Here is a 17,392-nt window from a genome sequence, read left to right as displayed (position 1 = left end):
AAGGAGTTAGTTTATACAGTGGTTCTCAAATTTTAGAGGGCACCAGGAAGACATTTTAAAACACAAATTCCTAAACCCTAAAACTAAAGTGTCTGGCTCAATGCAGCAATCTGCATTTGTTGTAAATTCCTAGATAATGTTGATCCTAATGGATTCTTTGCTGTCCTGGCTACATAGCAACAAATAATTAGACGGCTGAGCAGATCTGTATGTCATTAGCACAAAAAAGTGTTTTTTAAGTGCAAACTTTGTGACTTCTTCACTCTTTCTCCCCTGGGTAACACAGCTACCGACAACAGTGCAAACACTGAACTAACTGTCAAGCTCTCCATTTACCAACACATTGGTATCCTAGAATCTGAACTCTTGACTTCTCATAACTCTCCAAACATTGCAAAGGAGAGAAAGCCCTTGTTAAGACTTAGGAAAAGGAGCAATGTTGAAGAATGCAGAAACCTTGAGAGAGCAAAGCAAGCAGATGCCTGTAATCCCAGTAGGCAAGATAATAAATTCAAGATAATCCTATGCTACGTAGTGGGTTTAAGGGCAGCCTAGAGATTACTCCCTATGTGACCCTTCCCCTAACATATATTAAAAAAATTTCAGTGAGAGAGCAAAACAGTATAAATGAAGAGACCAATTTATACAGGGACCAAATTTTATAATGAAAATCATACAGTAGACCAGACACAGTGGATTGCGCCTATAATCCCAAAACTCTGGAGGAAGCAACATGAGGACTAGGGTGAGTTTGAGGCCAGGCTGAGCTACATTGTGAGCTCCAGGCCACCATGGGACACAGAGCAAGACACACCTCAAAAAAACTAACAACCAACAAATCAAACAAAGAAACAACCAACCAAACCACAACTAAACCCCTTGCACGTGTGCCACATTCTTATTCCAAGTGCTTCACATGTGAGTTTATAATCCTCTATTTGAAGTATTTCAAATTTTAGACTTTCCCCCTTGATTATGGATTATTGGGACCCAAGTGAAATTTAAAACTTTTATTTCAATGTATACACAGTTTAAAAGTAATTCACACAATATTTTAAGTAATTTTATAGATGAAACAAGGTGATATTGTGTGAAACTTTCCTCCTGTACTTTACTGATGCTCAATAAATTGGATTTTTGAGTATTTCAGATTTTTAGCTTAGGAATGCCCCACTTGCTAATTCATTTAACCCTTAAACCTATATACTAAGCTCTATATGTAGGTACATTATACAGATGAAAAACCTGTGTCCCAAAGTTAAACAAATTATCAGAGATTAAACTGCTAGAAGGAGCACAATAAATATTTCATAATAAAGAATCTGTTTCCAAAGCATGCCTGTCAACACTTAACCTGCAAATGGCAGCTGCCCTTCTGAGGCTGCACACAAACTATTAATGGGAACACAATTTATGCTTTTTCAAATTATACTAAGAGTCATACAGCACTCATACAAGCCCATTTTGGAGCTGTAACTGAGCTAACCTATCTAGATTAACAATGAAAATTCTAAGGGAATCATTCATTTTCTTAGTGGCAGGTCCCCAAACAATAACACCAAACTCAACCCCTCAAAAAACAACACAAAAACCAAAATTAGGTCACTCCCTGGCTAGACTCTAAACTCCCTGAGGGCATTTAATCCTCTTATAATACCTATTGTGCCTTGGAAACAACTAGGCAATAAGCATTTATAAAGTGCTGTGTATTTCAAAATGACAGAACAAAAAGGACTCGAGGGTAAAAGGGAAAGATAAAGACTCAAAAATAAAATAAAATAAATAAATAAATAAATACAACCAAGTCTCAAACATTAAAGGGCCAGTAAAGTTTACTGACAAGCCCAACTTTTTTCCCCTAGAAAGGCCTGAAGGAGTGCAGGCCTATAGCACAAACAACTGAAGGTAGGTTCTCAATAAGCATAGCTCTCACTGGTGTTCTAAGAAGTCTAGGGAGAAAGGCTGTGATAAAAGACTGTATAACTGTGCCAAATAAGCAGAAAGCTCTACCTGCAGCTGGCCAGCAGCTAGCCTGTGTTCTCAGGGAGTGCAACATTTACTATTTCCCAGGCAACCAAGCCAGCCCTTTATCACCCTCACTGAAGCAGAAGGAAAGGTAATTGGGTTAATTATTAAAGCAGCACTAGTTAGTACCATCACCACTAATTGTCCATTTATCTGGGATTATAAACAGCTATCTTAATTGATGCTGAGTTGGAATGTGTTACTCATTTTACTTGCCTGGCTACCATGTCCCAGAGGTGTACAGAGTAGCAGAGAGAGAAAAAGAATGTAAAATCAGTATTTGTTTCTATTTGTATTAAATACCAAGATAGCCCATCTGTGTTCCAAAAATGATAATTCAGTGCAGAGCTGATATACAACACATGATAAAGTAATTTGTTGTACTAAACAATGCTGTTGCTATCAGATTATCAAATTATAATAATTCCTAAAAAAACGGAAAGCCCCAGATGTACACTGATGTCAATGGAACTAGGGTGGAAAAGACCTTGCTAGAGTTCCCTAATGTAACAGACAAGTGGAAGACATGTAAGCAAGAGCACTGGTGTTTTTATAGAGAGTAGGAAGAATGCCAGTGCTGGTAATATAATATCTACAATTCAGCACTTGGGCAAGCTGAGGTAGGATTGCAAGCATAACGCCAATTTGGGCTCCATAGAGAGACCCAGTCTCAATGAACAAAAATAATCAAATGAGAAATAGTATTTGGAAGAAGACTAGGAAAAAAGTTAATAAGGAAAAGCAAAGTTTCAAAAATATTTTATTAATATTTATTTTACATATATATCTATCTGTGTATGTCTGTATATGTGCATGTACCTGAAGTTAGGGACATCCCTTGGATGTTGGAGTTACAAGCAGTTGTAAGCTGTCTGACGTGGGTGGTAGGAGTTGAACTTGGGTCTTCTGCAAGAATAGTACATGTTCTTAACCATGAGTCTTCTCTCCAACCTGTCTTACCCAAACTAGTCAACAAACAAAAGGATGCTTGCAACATAAGATTACAAAAAGCAATTAAGTTGTGTTTGTAGTATTTCTAAACTTAACATACATGCCAAGAACAGCACAACAGAGGGAAGGGGAAAAAGAGCTATGGAGAACAATGTTTACCTATCTTACCAGCATCAAGTTTATATAAATACCAAGAAAATTCTAATAAATATTCTTTGAAAATCAGTAAAGGCATTAAAATGCCATGATAGATGATATCATGTAATACAAAGTCATAGTAGGAGAAATCAAAACCAAAAAAGCACACTAAAGATACAGAAAACAAACACAAAAATGATGGACAACAATCAACAATAACTAAATGTGAATGAATAATCCAAAGACAGGAACATCTGACTCAAGCCAAAAGATGTGAGAAGCCAATGAGAAGGCTCGGGAAGTAAAAGCGCTCACGATGCCTGACGATCCTAGCTCGATTCCCAGAACCCTTGGTAGAAGGAAAGAACTAAATCCTAAGGAACCAAATCTCTTACACGGAATGTACTAGTTGCACATGACACATGAATGTCCATACATTTACATATCATGTACATATGCACAAATAAGATAAGTTTTAAAACTAAGATACAACCATATGCGTTCTTTTGGTTAAAATGAAATCTACTCATAGATGCCACTCATAGTGACTTATACATGGGAGGCTCACTGCGGGTTTGAGGCTAACCTGGATTAGAAAGTAAGTTCTAGGCTACCCTCAGCTACACAGTGAAACTATGCCAAACAAACAAACACAACTAAGCTGAAAATGAAAGATGGAAAAAAATATCATAAAATAAGAAACCACAGAAGAGATAGACTAGCTATACAAATATAAAAATAGATTCTAGAATAGAAAAACGAGTAGAGATATCTTAATGACAATGTCAAAAACACTTTAATAAAAAAGCAACAACACTAAAGGGAGAAATTCACAATTTAGCAATAATAGTTTGTTTCAATATCATCTTGACAAGTGACAGAACAAGACCCAAACCCAACACGGACACACATCCACTAGCACTATTATATTAACCAAGCATCTACACTGCTTCATCTAACAGCAGCAGAATGATCAAGCACATTTGCTGGGGTAGCCCATATGCTAAACCAAAAGTAAGTTAAAAAGAATTTTAAATATCTGAAATCAGAGTATGTTCTTAAACCACAACAAAATCAGAGATTTTTTTAGAAAAAGGAAAAAGAAAATGGGAAAGAGTTACAAGTATGTGGAAAGTGAATAACACATCCCTAACTGACTAAAGCAGTGGTCTTCAATCTTCCTAATGCATGACCTTTAATATAGTTCCTCCTATTATGGTGAACCCAAACTGTAAAATTATTGCATTGTTACTTTGCAACTATAATTTTGCTATTCTTATGAATCAGAATGCAAGAATTTCTATTTTCCCATGACCTTAGTGATCCCTGTGAAAGAGCAGCTCACACACCCCTCCAAGGGGTCACAAGCCACAGGTTGAGAACACTGGGCTAAAGTGTCAAGGGAGAAACAAAGATGACTAGGCACAAAGCCATCTCCAATCTAGGACATTTGACTAGATTCTAATGACCTGTGGATAAGAGCAAGAAAAGCCTGACACTTTCCATTGATTTTAATCAAAATAGTGAATTAAGTACATCAGGCTCACATCTGCCAGGAACAGATGCTCATTAGGATGAAAGTCAAGAGGATTACTCAGGGCAGATAACATACCCTACATTACTCAGGCCCTATCTTCAGAAGATTTTTGTTCTTTAAGTAATTAAAAGGAAGCTGTCCTGTGCCAGGACTTCTCATTTCACTTCTCTGAGGTTTCAAACATGTCGAAAACTATTATAAGCTTAAGAACCTTTTAGGAGACTCTAAACTCAAGCAAAATGGCTCAGAAGACAGAAGACAGTTAGGCAGACCAACTCTGATCTCCCAAATCTGCCTCTCAATAGTACTATACTGGACAAATGAAGTGATTTCTCTGTTGGGTAGAAATACTAAAACCAACACTCACTTCACAGGGTAGAACAAGGATTTACGGACACAGTATATGGGAAAGTACTAAGGACCACACCTCGTCCACTGAGGCAGTGCTCAACTTCATTTCAATCCCTGTCTGCTAAAATGTCAACAAGAGAAGCTTTCTAGACTGCTACATGCCCCATCTCCATACACGTGTTAAGAGATGCCACAGCATTTAAGTGTGTGTATGTATATATATATATATTTCTTTAAATATGGGTACATAGTCTGTGCTACCCTGGGTTGATAGGTAGTTGGAGACTAGTAGGGACCTGCAAAATTGTGGAGAAGACACAAAACAAAAAAATAAAAGAGAAGAGATGAAGATTAACAAACCACTGGTACTTGCATACAAGGGCTCAGTTTGTGTATGATCATTTCTATCCAGTCTCTGGTGGAACAGAGCAGATTTAAAGGATTTTAATTTTGCACAAATCTACGTTTATGGATGTTTCAGAATAACTTTGCTGAGAGCCCACTGGAGACTCATTTGTCACCACAATGCTGGTCAGAACTCCTAAAATTGCAGATATGTGCTTGATTTGTCCCTCTGTATCTGCCAAATTTTCATACTACCCCCTTTGTAAAGACCCACTTACCATTAAGAGCTTTTACTTATTTTTGAAACCAAGAACTGAGCAGCACTTTCAAGATACAATTTACTACTAAGACTCCAAGATACAGGAGAGCTGAGATTCTGTCTGTTTTGTTTGAGGCTGGCTCAGAACACTAACTGTACTGTAACCACAGTAGAACACATATTTGCCAAGTGTAACAGTTCTAGGACCATCACAATCTGGTTCCAATCAAAGAAGAGAAAAGAGCCTTTCCAGGAAAATTGGGAATGCTTACTGTTAAAGACAAATTTCTCTTGCACTATGAAAGTCATTACTATAGTACCTTAATTACATGATCATAAGTAAGTTTAATAAAAAGCAAAACATCTATCCCCTGGAGAACAAGAAGGCTCAGAGAAAAAGCTACTATTATAGTAAGATTCCCTTGGCGAGCACCATTCAGATATAAAGCTTTGGTCATGCCTAGGAAGCATTTAAAACAACTACAACAAAAGTGATTAAGAAAAACTCTGAAGGCCAGCAAAAGCTTCCCAGGAGCCCTTTCTGCCTTCTGCATTATGGTGTTAGATAGGAATTCTATGCTGATAAGTGTGGGGCAGCAGACTAGAAGATGGTTTGGAGGGAAGTCTTGCAGTCCATTGCCTGGGCTCAGTCCCTAGCTCCTAAACTCTCTAGCTGAGAGTACAGATGAGGCATGTCCAGGGAGCCCAGTGTTTCCCCCACTGTTCATTATATAATACCAGTTGTCTCAGCACTATTGCAGGACTAAAACAAAACATTCCTAAAGTACTTAAAATGCTCCCTAGTACACAGTAAGTAATACACACTTGGGTTTTTGTTGCTTCAAAAAGGAAAGATAAAGAAAACAATAGCATAGCTGTTAACAGAATTTGGAGGGATATCCAAATATCTATACATGATGACAGCTTCATAGGAAGTCCCAATAGGCATGCTAATATTGATATTGAGAAAATGAGTATTAATGATGAAAAGAAATAATTGCTATCTCAGGCATAAGGTTCTAGAAGTCTAGATCTTCCTAGGTGACATTTAGAATCACTTGACTGTAGATGTCATACCTGTAACATAACCTATAAAATGTTACAGCATGCCCCCTTACAGTCAAATGCATCTGCAAGAACAAACAGGCCTACAGGATCAGGCCACTGGTCAAAAAGTAGGGAATGGAAAGTAAAGGTACAGAATTACTAGAGTAAAGGAAAAAAAGAAAAGAAAAGAAAAACTATACAGCTTTTTTTAAAAAAAAATGCTTTTTTAATACCAAGGAAACAGAGATTCTGCTGGAAGAAAAGCAAGCTATGCCATATGGAATGGCAGAGGCAGATGTCTGGAACAAAGAAGAGGGCAGAAGAGCTCTTAGGTATCTTTGCCTGGCAGCAAGTGATTACCTTTCACAAGCTTTCAACGAAGCCACATGCACAGAGAAGCACAAATCCACTGTCTAACCACGAGAGCCAGAGTCATCGTCCAACAGCTATCTGGAGATTGGAATAATCAGCTCACCTACCAGGCCAGGGCCTATGAAGTCCTAATATCTGGCAGAGAAACTCCTGAGGAATGTGTTTCCCCTTCTAGAAGGAAGGGGAAAACCAGATCCTATGGCCTGCCAGCTGCCAAAACAGCATTGTAATAGGCTGGGCATGGTGGCTCAGGCCTTTATTCCCAGCGTCAGAAGGTAGAAATCAGGCAGATCTCTATGAGTTCAAGAGAAGCCTGGCCTACATAGCAAGTTCTAAGCCAATCAAGGATATATAGTGAGTTGTCTCAAAACAAAACATAATTCCCTAAAATACCTGGGTTTAGAGATGCAAAGCTTTCTACCTTTGATCTCAGCACTTGGGAGTCAGAGGCCAGCAAATCCCAGGCTTGGGGTACACAGTGAGACTATGTTGCATTTTTAAAAAGGAAAGGAAAGGGAAAGAGGGAAAGGGAAGGAAAAGAAAGGAAAGGGGAGGTGAGAGACAGACAGACGGACAAGGGTGGGGGGAGTATATCTCTGAACCAAAGCAAACAGAATGCTACATTCTCATGGTCCCCTTCCCCCCAGTGAAATCTTCATGCCAGCTGCTTTCTACCTTTAACCATCACACGGCCCAGGCTTTCCAGAACAGAATGCCATTTAAATTTTTCTAATAAAAACCCTTTAAAGATATGCCTAAGAACTCGTTTTGTGTATTTTCAGACATAATTATATAAGTTGGTGGTGAAAGTAATGGGAAGGGGACAAAGAATGTAATGATGAAAAAATCTTCACCACAAAAAGTGGATTTCTGCTTTGTTCCCTTTTCTGGAGACTGTCCAGAAGCAGCTGCATACAACATGTGTCAGAACTTGGTCATATCATGCCTCCAAGCCCTAAAACATGGGTCACTAAAGGGGTCCTCTCATCATAAACCACTGCAGCAGTGCTTGCCCGGCCTGTGAGTTCTGAGCTGCCTCCTCCTTCCTCATACCATTCCAGTGCCTGCAATCTCCACAGGCTGGCAGAAGTAAATGGGCGGAGAGCTGTGCATTAGGCTCTTAATTAAAATCACAGGATCTAGCTCATGACTATCTCACCAACTGAACCATGAACAAGACACCTTTATCACCCAATTAAAGCACAGCCAGGATTTAGTTACCTATATTAAGAAAAAAAAGGCTTTTAAAAATCCTCTTTCCCAGATGCGCAGTATGTGAGCCTTTAATCCCAGCATTTGGGAGGCAGAGGTAGGTGGATTTTTAGGAACCCGAAGTTAGCCTGGTACAAAGAGTGAGTTCCAGGACATCTAATGCTCCACAGAGAAACCCTGACTTGGGGAAAAAAGTTTTTTCCCTTTTTCGCTCCCCCCCCCCCATTTGTTTGGTTTGTCTGTTTGTTTTCACAAAAAGGCCTGAAGGGAGTAGAATTAGGCAAAAGAAACAATTTCTCAACTGTATTGATTTCTTATCTAGAAGTAAGAAACTGCATCTAACACTCAACAGACTTTCAGCTTATGCTAAGAAACTGTCATATCAAAACAGAGGAAAAGGAAGACTTTTTAGTTTCCTGCCTTTCATAATTTCAAAATCCATTTTCTTACCTGCCAGGACCCTGTTAACAGAAGAATGAGTAGCCAAGCCAGGCTGTCCACGTTCATGAAAAATCCCAGCATAAGGCAAGTACTCAGGCAGCAAAAAACGCCTGTAAAAAGTAATCACATGCAAAAAGTCAACTAAAGACTACCAAACAACAAAGGAGATGCTACAGAGTTTCAACACAGTTGGCTAAGTAAGGCTGGGCATAATGGTCTATAAAGATGGGAGACTAAGTTAGAAGGATTCCAAGTTCAAGGCCAGACTGGGCCCCAAAAGATGTTATAATGAAATATAGCCTAAGAGATATACTAACCAAAAAATCCATAAAATCAACAGGATTTGTCCTTTTATAAATGTGTAACTCCTTATTGCCCTTCTTCGAAAGTATAGTCAGGAGTGATGCAAACCTTTATCCCAGCAATCACAGGCAGAGCAGGCAGATCTATGAGTTCCAGGCCAACTACAACTACAAAGTGAGACTCTGACACAGACTTTGAACAGTATGTTCTTGGTGCCATTTTTCTATCTCTATGCACTGTGGCTAATAATTTCCCACCAAATTTTAAATGACAGAACAGAATAGAGAGGCTAGGCAACAATTTTCTATATGGATAATCCACAGGAAAAGAGGTTGGTGTAGCTCAGTTGGTGTGCTTCTCTAGTGTGTGCAAGGCCCTGGGTTCTAGTTTCAGCACTATAAAGCCAAATTAAACTAAACACACAAAAATGAAACCCTAAGCTTTCATCAAGGATCCTTCAATGCTTACAACCCAGTTCTTACCTTGGGACAAAGCGTCCAAGTGAAGGTGCAGACATTCGGGCATTTCGGGGAGCTCGGTGCCTAGATCTGTCACCACTGTCCCTGGAGAAAACAGAGAGACTACATATAAGACAGTTACTGAAACAGAACTATTCACCTGCCACCAAAACTAAGCATCTGCAAACTGAAGTCCTACACTCAAGCAAGGAGCCCAAAGTAAGCAGTTCCCTATTGGCTAACTTAACTAACTCAGTACCCAAAAGCCAACTCTGAGTCAATGTGGTCTTTAAACTCTCTAGTATCTGAAAATGAAGCCATATTTAAATAATAGAATCTGGAAAGGCTACATACGAATTTATTCTTCTTTCCTTTAATTTTTGAGACAGAGCCCCTCTATGTAGCCCTGGCTGTTGTGGAACTCACTGTGTAGACCAAGGTGGTCTCAAACTCAAGAGATTCACCTGCCTCTGCATTCTGAGTGCTGATGCTAATGGCATGTACTACCACACCTTGCCCAGGAATACCTTTTTCTTCATTTGATCCCCTTGGCAGAAAGAAAGACTGACAGAGAGAGATGGGGTTGAGAGCTAGAGATCTAACTCAGTGTCACAGTCCTTGCCTGCCTGGCATAAGCAAGGTCTCAGGTTCATTCCTTAGTATCACAAAAAAGGCAAGCAGGGAGAAAGATAGAAATAAGAAAAAGCCCGGCAGTTCCTTCTTTGAAAAACTGAAAACTGACCATGATGAAAAATGCACTCCTAAACAAAATCATTGATAAAAAAATTTTTATTATAGATTTTTAACTACCATTTATTAAGTGCCTGCTAAGTTCAGTTCAGTGTTGTTAATGTCATCCTATTTAATCTCTTTAGCTATTCTATAAGGTGTTAGTCTGATTTTACATAAGGAAATTAAAGAATCAGACAGGCAAATCCAAGGTCACAGGCTAGAATGTGGTTGATGATTCAAGAAAGAGCTTTGGATCTTTTCACTGCATTTTACTGTTTCCTACAAGAAAAGAGGAAGGAGACTTCATGTGGCTTAAGTTTCCAACATATCAAAGAAACAATAAGCTAAAGGGCACTGGCTGGACAGAGCAGTTAATTAGCTGCTTAAACAACTCAAGAAATGAATGAACCTCTGAAAGCCTGATTTGAGATTTCTGAATTCTCTCTTTGGATTATCTTCAAATCAATGACATAATCTTCTAAACTAGCCCTGGAACCAACTTTAAACACTTTGGCTTTTAAGTGGCCCACTGGAGCTGTACCAGCTTTAAAAAAAAAAAAGCCTTCAAAGGTTTTTGAGCATTAAGAGCAATCAATATCAAGGCTACTGGAAGCTGATCCATTAGAAGTAAGTATGTGTGTCCCCATCCCAATGAAAAGATACACTCTGGTTTTCCTAAGATACTGTATTTTGTTGACTTGAAACTCTAGATATAAAAGGAGGGATAAGGAGAAAGACATAAGATTATATAAGTAATAAAAAGGAAGGTATAATTTACGAGAGATGGGGGTTTGGAAAGATGGTTCACTGGATAAAAAGTTTGCCACATAAGCATGAGGACTGGAGTTCAGATCTTCAGAAGTCATATAGAAGCTGGCTGGAGGGCTGGAGAGATGGATCGGAGGTTAAGAGCAGTGCTTGCTCTTTCAGAGGTCCTGAATTCAATTTCCAGCAACCACATGGTGGCCCATAACTATCTATAATGAGATCTGGTGCCCTCTTCTAGCCATGAAGTCAGAACATTTTATATAAAATTTAAACAAATCATTTATTATTATTTAAAAAAAAAAAGCTGGGCTAGAATAGAGGAGCTTATAATTCTAGGACTGTGGAGGCAGACAGAGGATCCCAAAGACAAGCTGGCTAACCAGCTGGGTTAACCAGATTCAGGGAGCTATGGGTCCATCAGGAGACCCTGTCTTAACAAATATAGTGAAGGAGCAACCAAGGAAGATACTCGACATCATCTTCAAGCCAAAGCGCACAAGAGTGTGCATACACAACACAAACACACACACAACACATAAACACACACACACAAGAGTGTGTATACACAACACAAACACACACATACAAGAGTGCGCATACACAACACAAACACACACACAAGAGTGTGGATACACAACACATAAACACACACACACAAGAGTGCACATACACAACACATAAACACACACACACAAGAGTGCGTATACACAACACATAAACACACACACAAGAATGCGCATACACAACATAGAAACACACACATAAGAGTGCTCATACACAAACACACACACAAGAGTGCACATACACAACACATAAACACACACACAAGAGTGTGCATACACAACACATACACACACACACACAAACACACGCGCGCGCACACATACACACACACACACATGCATACACACCACAAGCTGCATAAATGTAATTATTGCAGAGCTCCTAACATGCACACAAAGAAGCTAAGTATTAAATAAGACAGCTATCAATATTATTTTTCAAATATATGATTTTGGTTATGACAAGTTAAAGTACCAATTAATTTAAAAGTACAACTAAAGTAATGATGGCGTTTCATTACTGTGCATTTACCAATAATTGTAACTAATTATCATGAAAGGAGTTTAGAAAACATTTTAAAGTTTAAAGGTGTGCCATCAAAGGAACATAGAGGGGTGGGTGGGAGAACAGGGGGAGGAAAGGGAGCTTATGGGACTTTGGGGGGGAGCTAGAAAGGGGAAATCATTTGAAATGTAAATAAAAAAATATATTGAATAAAAAAAAAAAAGGAACATAGAGCCCCCCCCTCCTTAAGAAGACTGAAAACAAAGCTGGACAGAACATTATAGGGTGGATTCTATCTCATGGCTCTGGACTGAGCTGTTCTTCCTACAAATCACCTGTGGAGCTGACACAGGTTCTTACAAGTCCATAGATCCATCTTTACTGGTAACACGGACTATTATCTGCAAATACAAGATAGGAAGGTATTTGTACTTCCTATCTGATGAGTGCTGATGAGGTGCAAGGCCTTTTGAGAGAACATAAAGCCTAAGGAGAGATAAACATGACAAGTGACAAGGATGAGTGGGGAAAAGTTTGACTCTTAGAATACATGTATCACAAACCTCTTTTTTGCTATTTTAAAACCTAAAACCTAAATGCAGTTATTCTGTTTTAAAAAAGAGGGGGTGGGGGCTGGAAAGATGGCTCAAGTGGTTAAGAACACTGGCTGCTCTTCCAGAGGACCAGTGTTTAATTCCTAGCACCTACATGGCAAAAACTGTCTGTAACTGCAGCCCCAGGGGATCTAATAGCCTCATACAGACATGCATTCAGGCAAAACAACGGTCACTGTTTATAAAATAAGTAACATATAAAGGAGGTGTAAAAATAGTAATTTTATGTTATGTAAGTGCTATGAGGCGCACAAGTGGACACACATGCGCATGTGTACACACACATACTAAAGAAATGGGGCGAGTGGGCTGAAATAAAGCCACAGACAATAACTTTAAAATGTTTAGAGATTACTGAAATATGATACATAAAGGAAAATAAGATCAAGTCAAGTACAGTGACACACATATAGTGATCCCAGAGCTCAGGAGACCAGTCTGGGCTGCATAGTAAGACCCAATCAGTAAAAAGAGACAGAGACAGAGACAGACAGACGCACAGATGGCTCAGATAGAGGCACACTCTCAAATGGATGGCACATACAGGTGAGTGGAAGTCTCTATGCAGGTCTTAATCTTAGCATCTTGGCTAAAGATGGGTAAGCAGGAGCTGAATAGCATCTCATCATGCAGGTAATAAGCCTACATTCAGTAATTCAGCTTAGGACTCTTGCAACAGAGAAAAATGACAGGACAGGAATCAGAACTATTAGAAAAATATGAAGCATGAGAAACATGCAAATGAGATGTTTGAGGGAGAAACCAGCATGACAGATGAGCAGCACAAAGGGCTACTAGCCAGTATAAACCTTGAGAAGAAAAAACCGTGTCAGGGTAGGAAGGACCAGAATGTCCAAAAGCCAAAGTGGGAGACAAAAATGGGGAAATAATTTTGACATAGCTCCAAATAAACTCAAGGTGGGAGAAATAACCGATTTTATTGCCTAGAAAGGAGGAGGTTTGGAGATGATTGGGGATAGAAGAATAAATTTTGTGCATGGGAGCTTAGAGGGAAAGAAATGGCAAGAGTTCTAGGAAAAGACCAAAGGAATTAGATGCACTTAAAATAAGATATTTTAAGAAACGAGGAGCCTGCCATTCACTTCACTGCTAACACAAGGTCAGCAGAAAGCAAGCTGCAGGAGTTAGAGAGCAGTCAAGTAAATCAAAATGGGACTGAAGATAATGCCAGATGGACACAGCTACAGTTGGTTGTTATTAGCAATCGAAGCCAAGTGCTAAATACTGGGCTCTAACATAATATAGCCAACAACCTTTTTTGGGAAAGAGATGAAGAACAAAGTACGCAAATATGCTTGTACTGTTTTTCTACCAAGAAGGACTACTTTTTTAAGGGAACATCAGAGAAATTCTCATCAATTTTTACATTAAGAAGCTGCATTTAGCCGGCAGGACAGAGACTGGCCGTACTATTAATGGCCTTCCCAGTTGTTGAACTCTACGCATCTTTAACTCTCAGAGGAGTATTTTTTTGGAGGGAGGGACTAAAAACTTGTTTCAAATTATTTTATAAAGAAAAAAAGCCTTCAAACAAGCTTCTAAGACATGTTGAATGAAAGACAACACAGCTCCAGGACAAAAGAGAGACAAAACAGCAATCTACTAGATGTCCAGGATCAATAGTCTTAAAGACAGACAATTTAAGGGAATAAAAATATCCCTACAGACTGTTGTCTGAGCCCTGACCAGACAGTCAGGTTGTCATTGCTCCTCAGTGACAAATAGCTCTGACATGAGCCTTGAGAGATGAATCTATTGCATCAAAAAGCTCAAAAGGCCATTGACTTCCCAGCAGTACTGTTGATTTTTCCAAATATTTAAAAAGAAAACTTGTCTAAGAACAAATATCAGAAGATCTACTTAGCAATCCTATCTCTGAATGGCACAGTGATCTTGGTCAAATGCTTTTCTTACTAGCTCCTATGAGAAACTGAGGTACAGCCTCTATTTCCAGAGATGACACTTAACAAAGGTCTTAAAATTTGCCCCAGCAGACATCCTTTGTAAGAAACCTAACAATGTACGTCTCCCAGAACAACAGAGCCTTAGTTTTTCTCCAAGGAAAAATAATATGAGATAATTATAATTTACAAATTCTTGTCCTCCCGTATTCTACCTCCTAATCTCATTTGCCTACATTATGTAAATTTATATTCACATTGTGCATTTTCTGATAAAACATATAAATCTAAGAGGTGATGTCTTCCTCCCTGTATTTCCTGGCTGTTTATAGTCTTTCCGTCTGTATTTTCCCATTTTCAGCCCAGGCACAGTCTAGATATATACTACTTTCCTTTTCTCATTTCTATTTTCCATTACTCAAAATAAACATTCACAATGTATTTATTTATTCAGAAAGAGGATTTCTATAGCTGTCAAGCAATGTTACACATTTCTAAGTAACAGGTCATAATCCTTGGTAATGAAGTAGTATTATATAAGTAGATATTTTGTAAACATATTGAGGCTTGACAAGTACTAGATAGCTTTTTCCTCTGCCTCTTTGAGTCCCCCTTACTTTCTGAGAATTCTCATTATTTTCTCTTTGCTGAGTATCAAGGAAAATCTTCTATGGCAGTTAACACCACGAACCTTAGGGTAAAGAGAAGCACCAGTGCTGTCCAATTTCCCTTGCTATCAGACACTGGTATTTTGGGAATAGGACAGGACTTGTTCTCAAACTGGTTCTTCTATATCAGTACACTTGCCAAAGTAGGTTCCCTTAACTACCGCTTTAGACAGCTTTTTGCCGTCTTAAAAAAAAAAAAAAAAAAAAAAAAAAAAAAAAAAAAAAAAACTGAATGGCTGCCCCCAATACATACAAAACCCAAACTTCCGAGTTAGATGTTCCAAGCTTTCCACAACAGAGGCTCAACCAAGACTAGAACCCAGACAACAGAGATAGCAACAATGATAAAAGATTCCAGTTCCAAGCGATGATGTTCTAAGGGTCAAATGGTCTCCAGTAATAGCAAAGACTGAGGTGGCATTCTATTTGGAGAAGCAGATGAGATGGCTGGATTTTCAAGGATATCCACAAATAGGACTCTCAGTCTTGAAAAACACCAAGTACACCTGCATAGTGACCTACACTTGTAATGCCCTACTCAGGAGGCCAGGTCAGGCCAATCACATGAGCCCAGAAATTCAGGGCCAGACTCAGCATCATACAAAAACCCAGTCTTGAAAAACAACAAAAATTTGACACCTAGACAGGCAGGATGGTAAGCATCCTTAGCCCCAGCATCACAGAGGCACAAATGGTAATCGCTAGGGCTACAAAATAAGACCCTGATTTTTGTTTTTAAAAAGGTATCTATGAAGAAAACACTAATGACTTCCACAATAAGTACGTAAAAAATCTTCATTTATACTAGCCCATTACTACTGAACTGGTTCTTCATCAGTTGACTTGTCAGGGTTGTGTGAGTTAGCTTCCTAAAGCACGTGCTTAATAATAGCTGCCTTTAATAAACACAGAGTCCAAATTGTCTGCCAGACATTGTAAGCCCTTCACAGTTCTCAGTTTTCTGACCTTTCTCAATCACTAGCACTCTATAGTTCTAGACAGAGATCTGTTCAGGCTTCCGATTAGACCCCGATTAAAATCTATCTGAGCTTTTACTTGTTATTCCCTTTATCTAGCATATTCTTCCTATACCCATCCTTCTCACAGATTCACCACTCAAAGTCTAGGGGTTGGGCAGATGGCTCAGTGGGTTAAGTACTGCTATGAAAGCCTGACAACCTAAGTTTGGATCCCCAGAACCCATGGAAAAACTAGATATACTGGTAACCAGTGTAGAATTACATTGTATACCTCTCTAGAGAGATAGGCAGAAGCAAGAAAATTCTCAGAAGCTCAAGAATCGCCTAAGTTGATCATACAACAGTGAACAAAACAGAACCAATGTCAGGTAAGGTAGGAGGTGAAACCCAATACAGCCATGCAGTGGGATGCAACTTTTCCCCACCAAGCCAACAACCCACACACAATTTAAAACAAAACAAAAGTAGTCCTATTCAGTCTTCAAAATCAAGCTCAAACCATAGAATCTCCCATTTCTCCAAAATCTATTCTTCCTTCTTGCAAAGCTGGTCAAACACTTTACTGTTTCACAGTCTCTTTTCACATATGTAGTTTTTACTTTGTGGGTTCCGGGAACTGAGCCAGGGTCCCCCTGAAATACCAACTAGTGCTATGAACTTCTGAACCATCTCTCCAGCCCCCTTTCATATACTTATACAAAAATCTGATCATTTTATTCTATAACTAAATGTTTTAATGTCACCATCTTAACAGGGTGAAGCTCATCTCGACTCTTAAGACCTGTACTTCTATGACTCCCAAGGCTCATCGTTTTAGATAGATTTGAACTTTAAAGTGACTAATATAGTTGCATCCATCAAAAATCAAGAAAAGCCACCTGTCAAATCAACTATGCTTTTCTTGTTTTGTTTTCTCCTGAATTTAAGTACAGAAAGACCCTAATTTTCAGACTGATGCTTGGCTAAGGATGTAGCCTAGTAGCTGAGCACTTGCCTAGAAGCCTACAAAGAATGAGGTACTGTTTATTTTTAGAAACAGGGTTTCTCTATGTGTAGTCTTGGCTATTCTGGAACTCACTCTGTAGACCAAGCTAGTCTCAAATTCACAGAGATTTGCCTGCTTCTACCTTCCAAGTGCTGGGATTAAAGGTGTGCACTACCACCTCCCAGCAAGAACAACATCTTTAATAGTGCTATTTCT

At 38.9% G+C, this 17,392-nt stretch overlaps 1 protein-coding gene across 8 annotated transcripts in view; it reads right to left on the bottom strand.

Moving 5' to 3' along the window:
• Ambra1 (autophagy and beclin 1 regulator 1) overlaps positions 1–17,392 on the bottom strand; it is a 191,910-nt gene that overhangs the window by 83,903 nt on the left and 90,615 nt on the right. For all 8 annotated transcript variants that reach the window (XM_052182981.1, XM_052182980.1, XM_052182985.1 and 5 more), the window contains 2 exons: positions 9,464–9,544; positions 8,688–8,788 (listed from right to left, as the gene is read on the bottom strand). In XM_052182981.1, coding sequence (XP_052038941.1) covers positions 8,688–8,788; positions 9,464–9,544 — 182 coding nt within the window. The remainder of the gene's footprint in view (positions 1–8,687; positions 8,789–9,463; positions 9,545–17,392) is intronic.

This window comes from Apodemus sylvaticus, chromosome 5, assembly GCF_947179515.1.
Source record: "Apodemus sylvaticus chromosome 5, mApoSyl1.1, whole genome shotgun sequence".
In the NCBI taxonomy this organism is placed as follows: Eukaryota; Metazoa; Chordata; class Mammalia; order Rodentia; family Muridae; genus Apodemus; species Apodemus sylvaticus.
The sequence above is the reverse complement of the archived record's forward strand: the minus strand, read 5'-3'. Positions and strand labels throughout refer to the sequence as shown.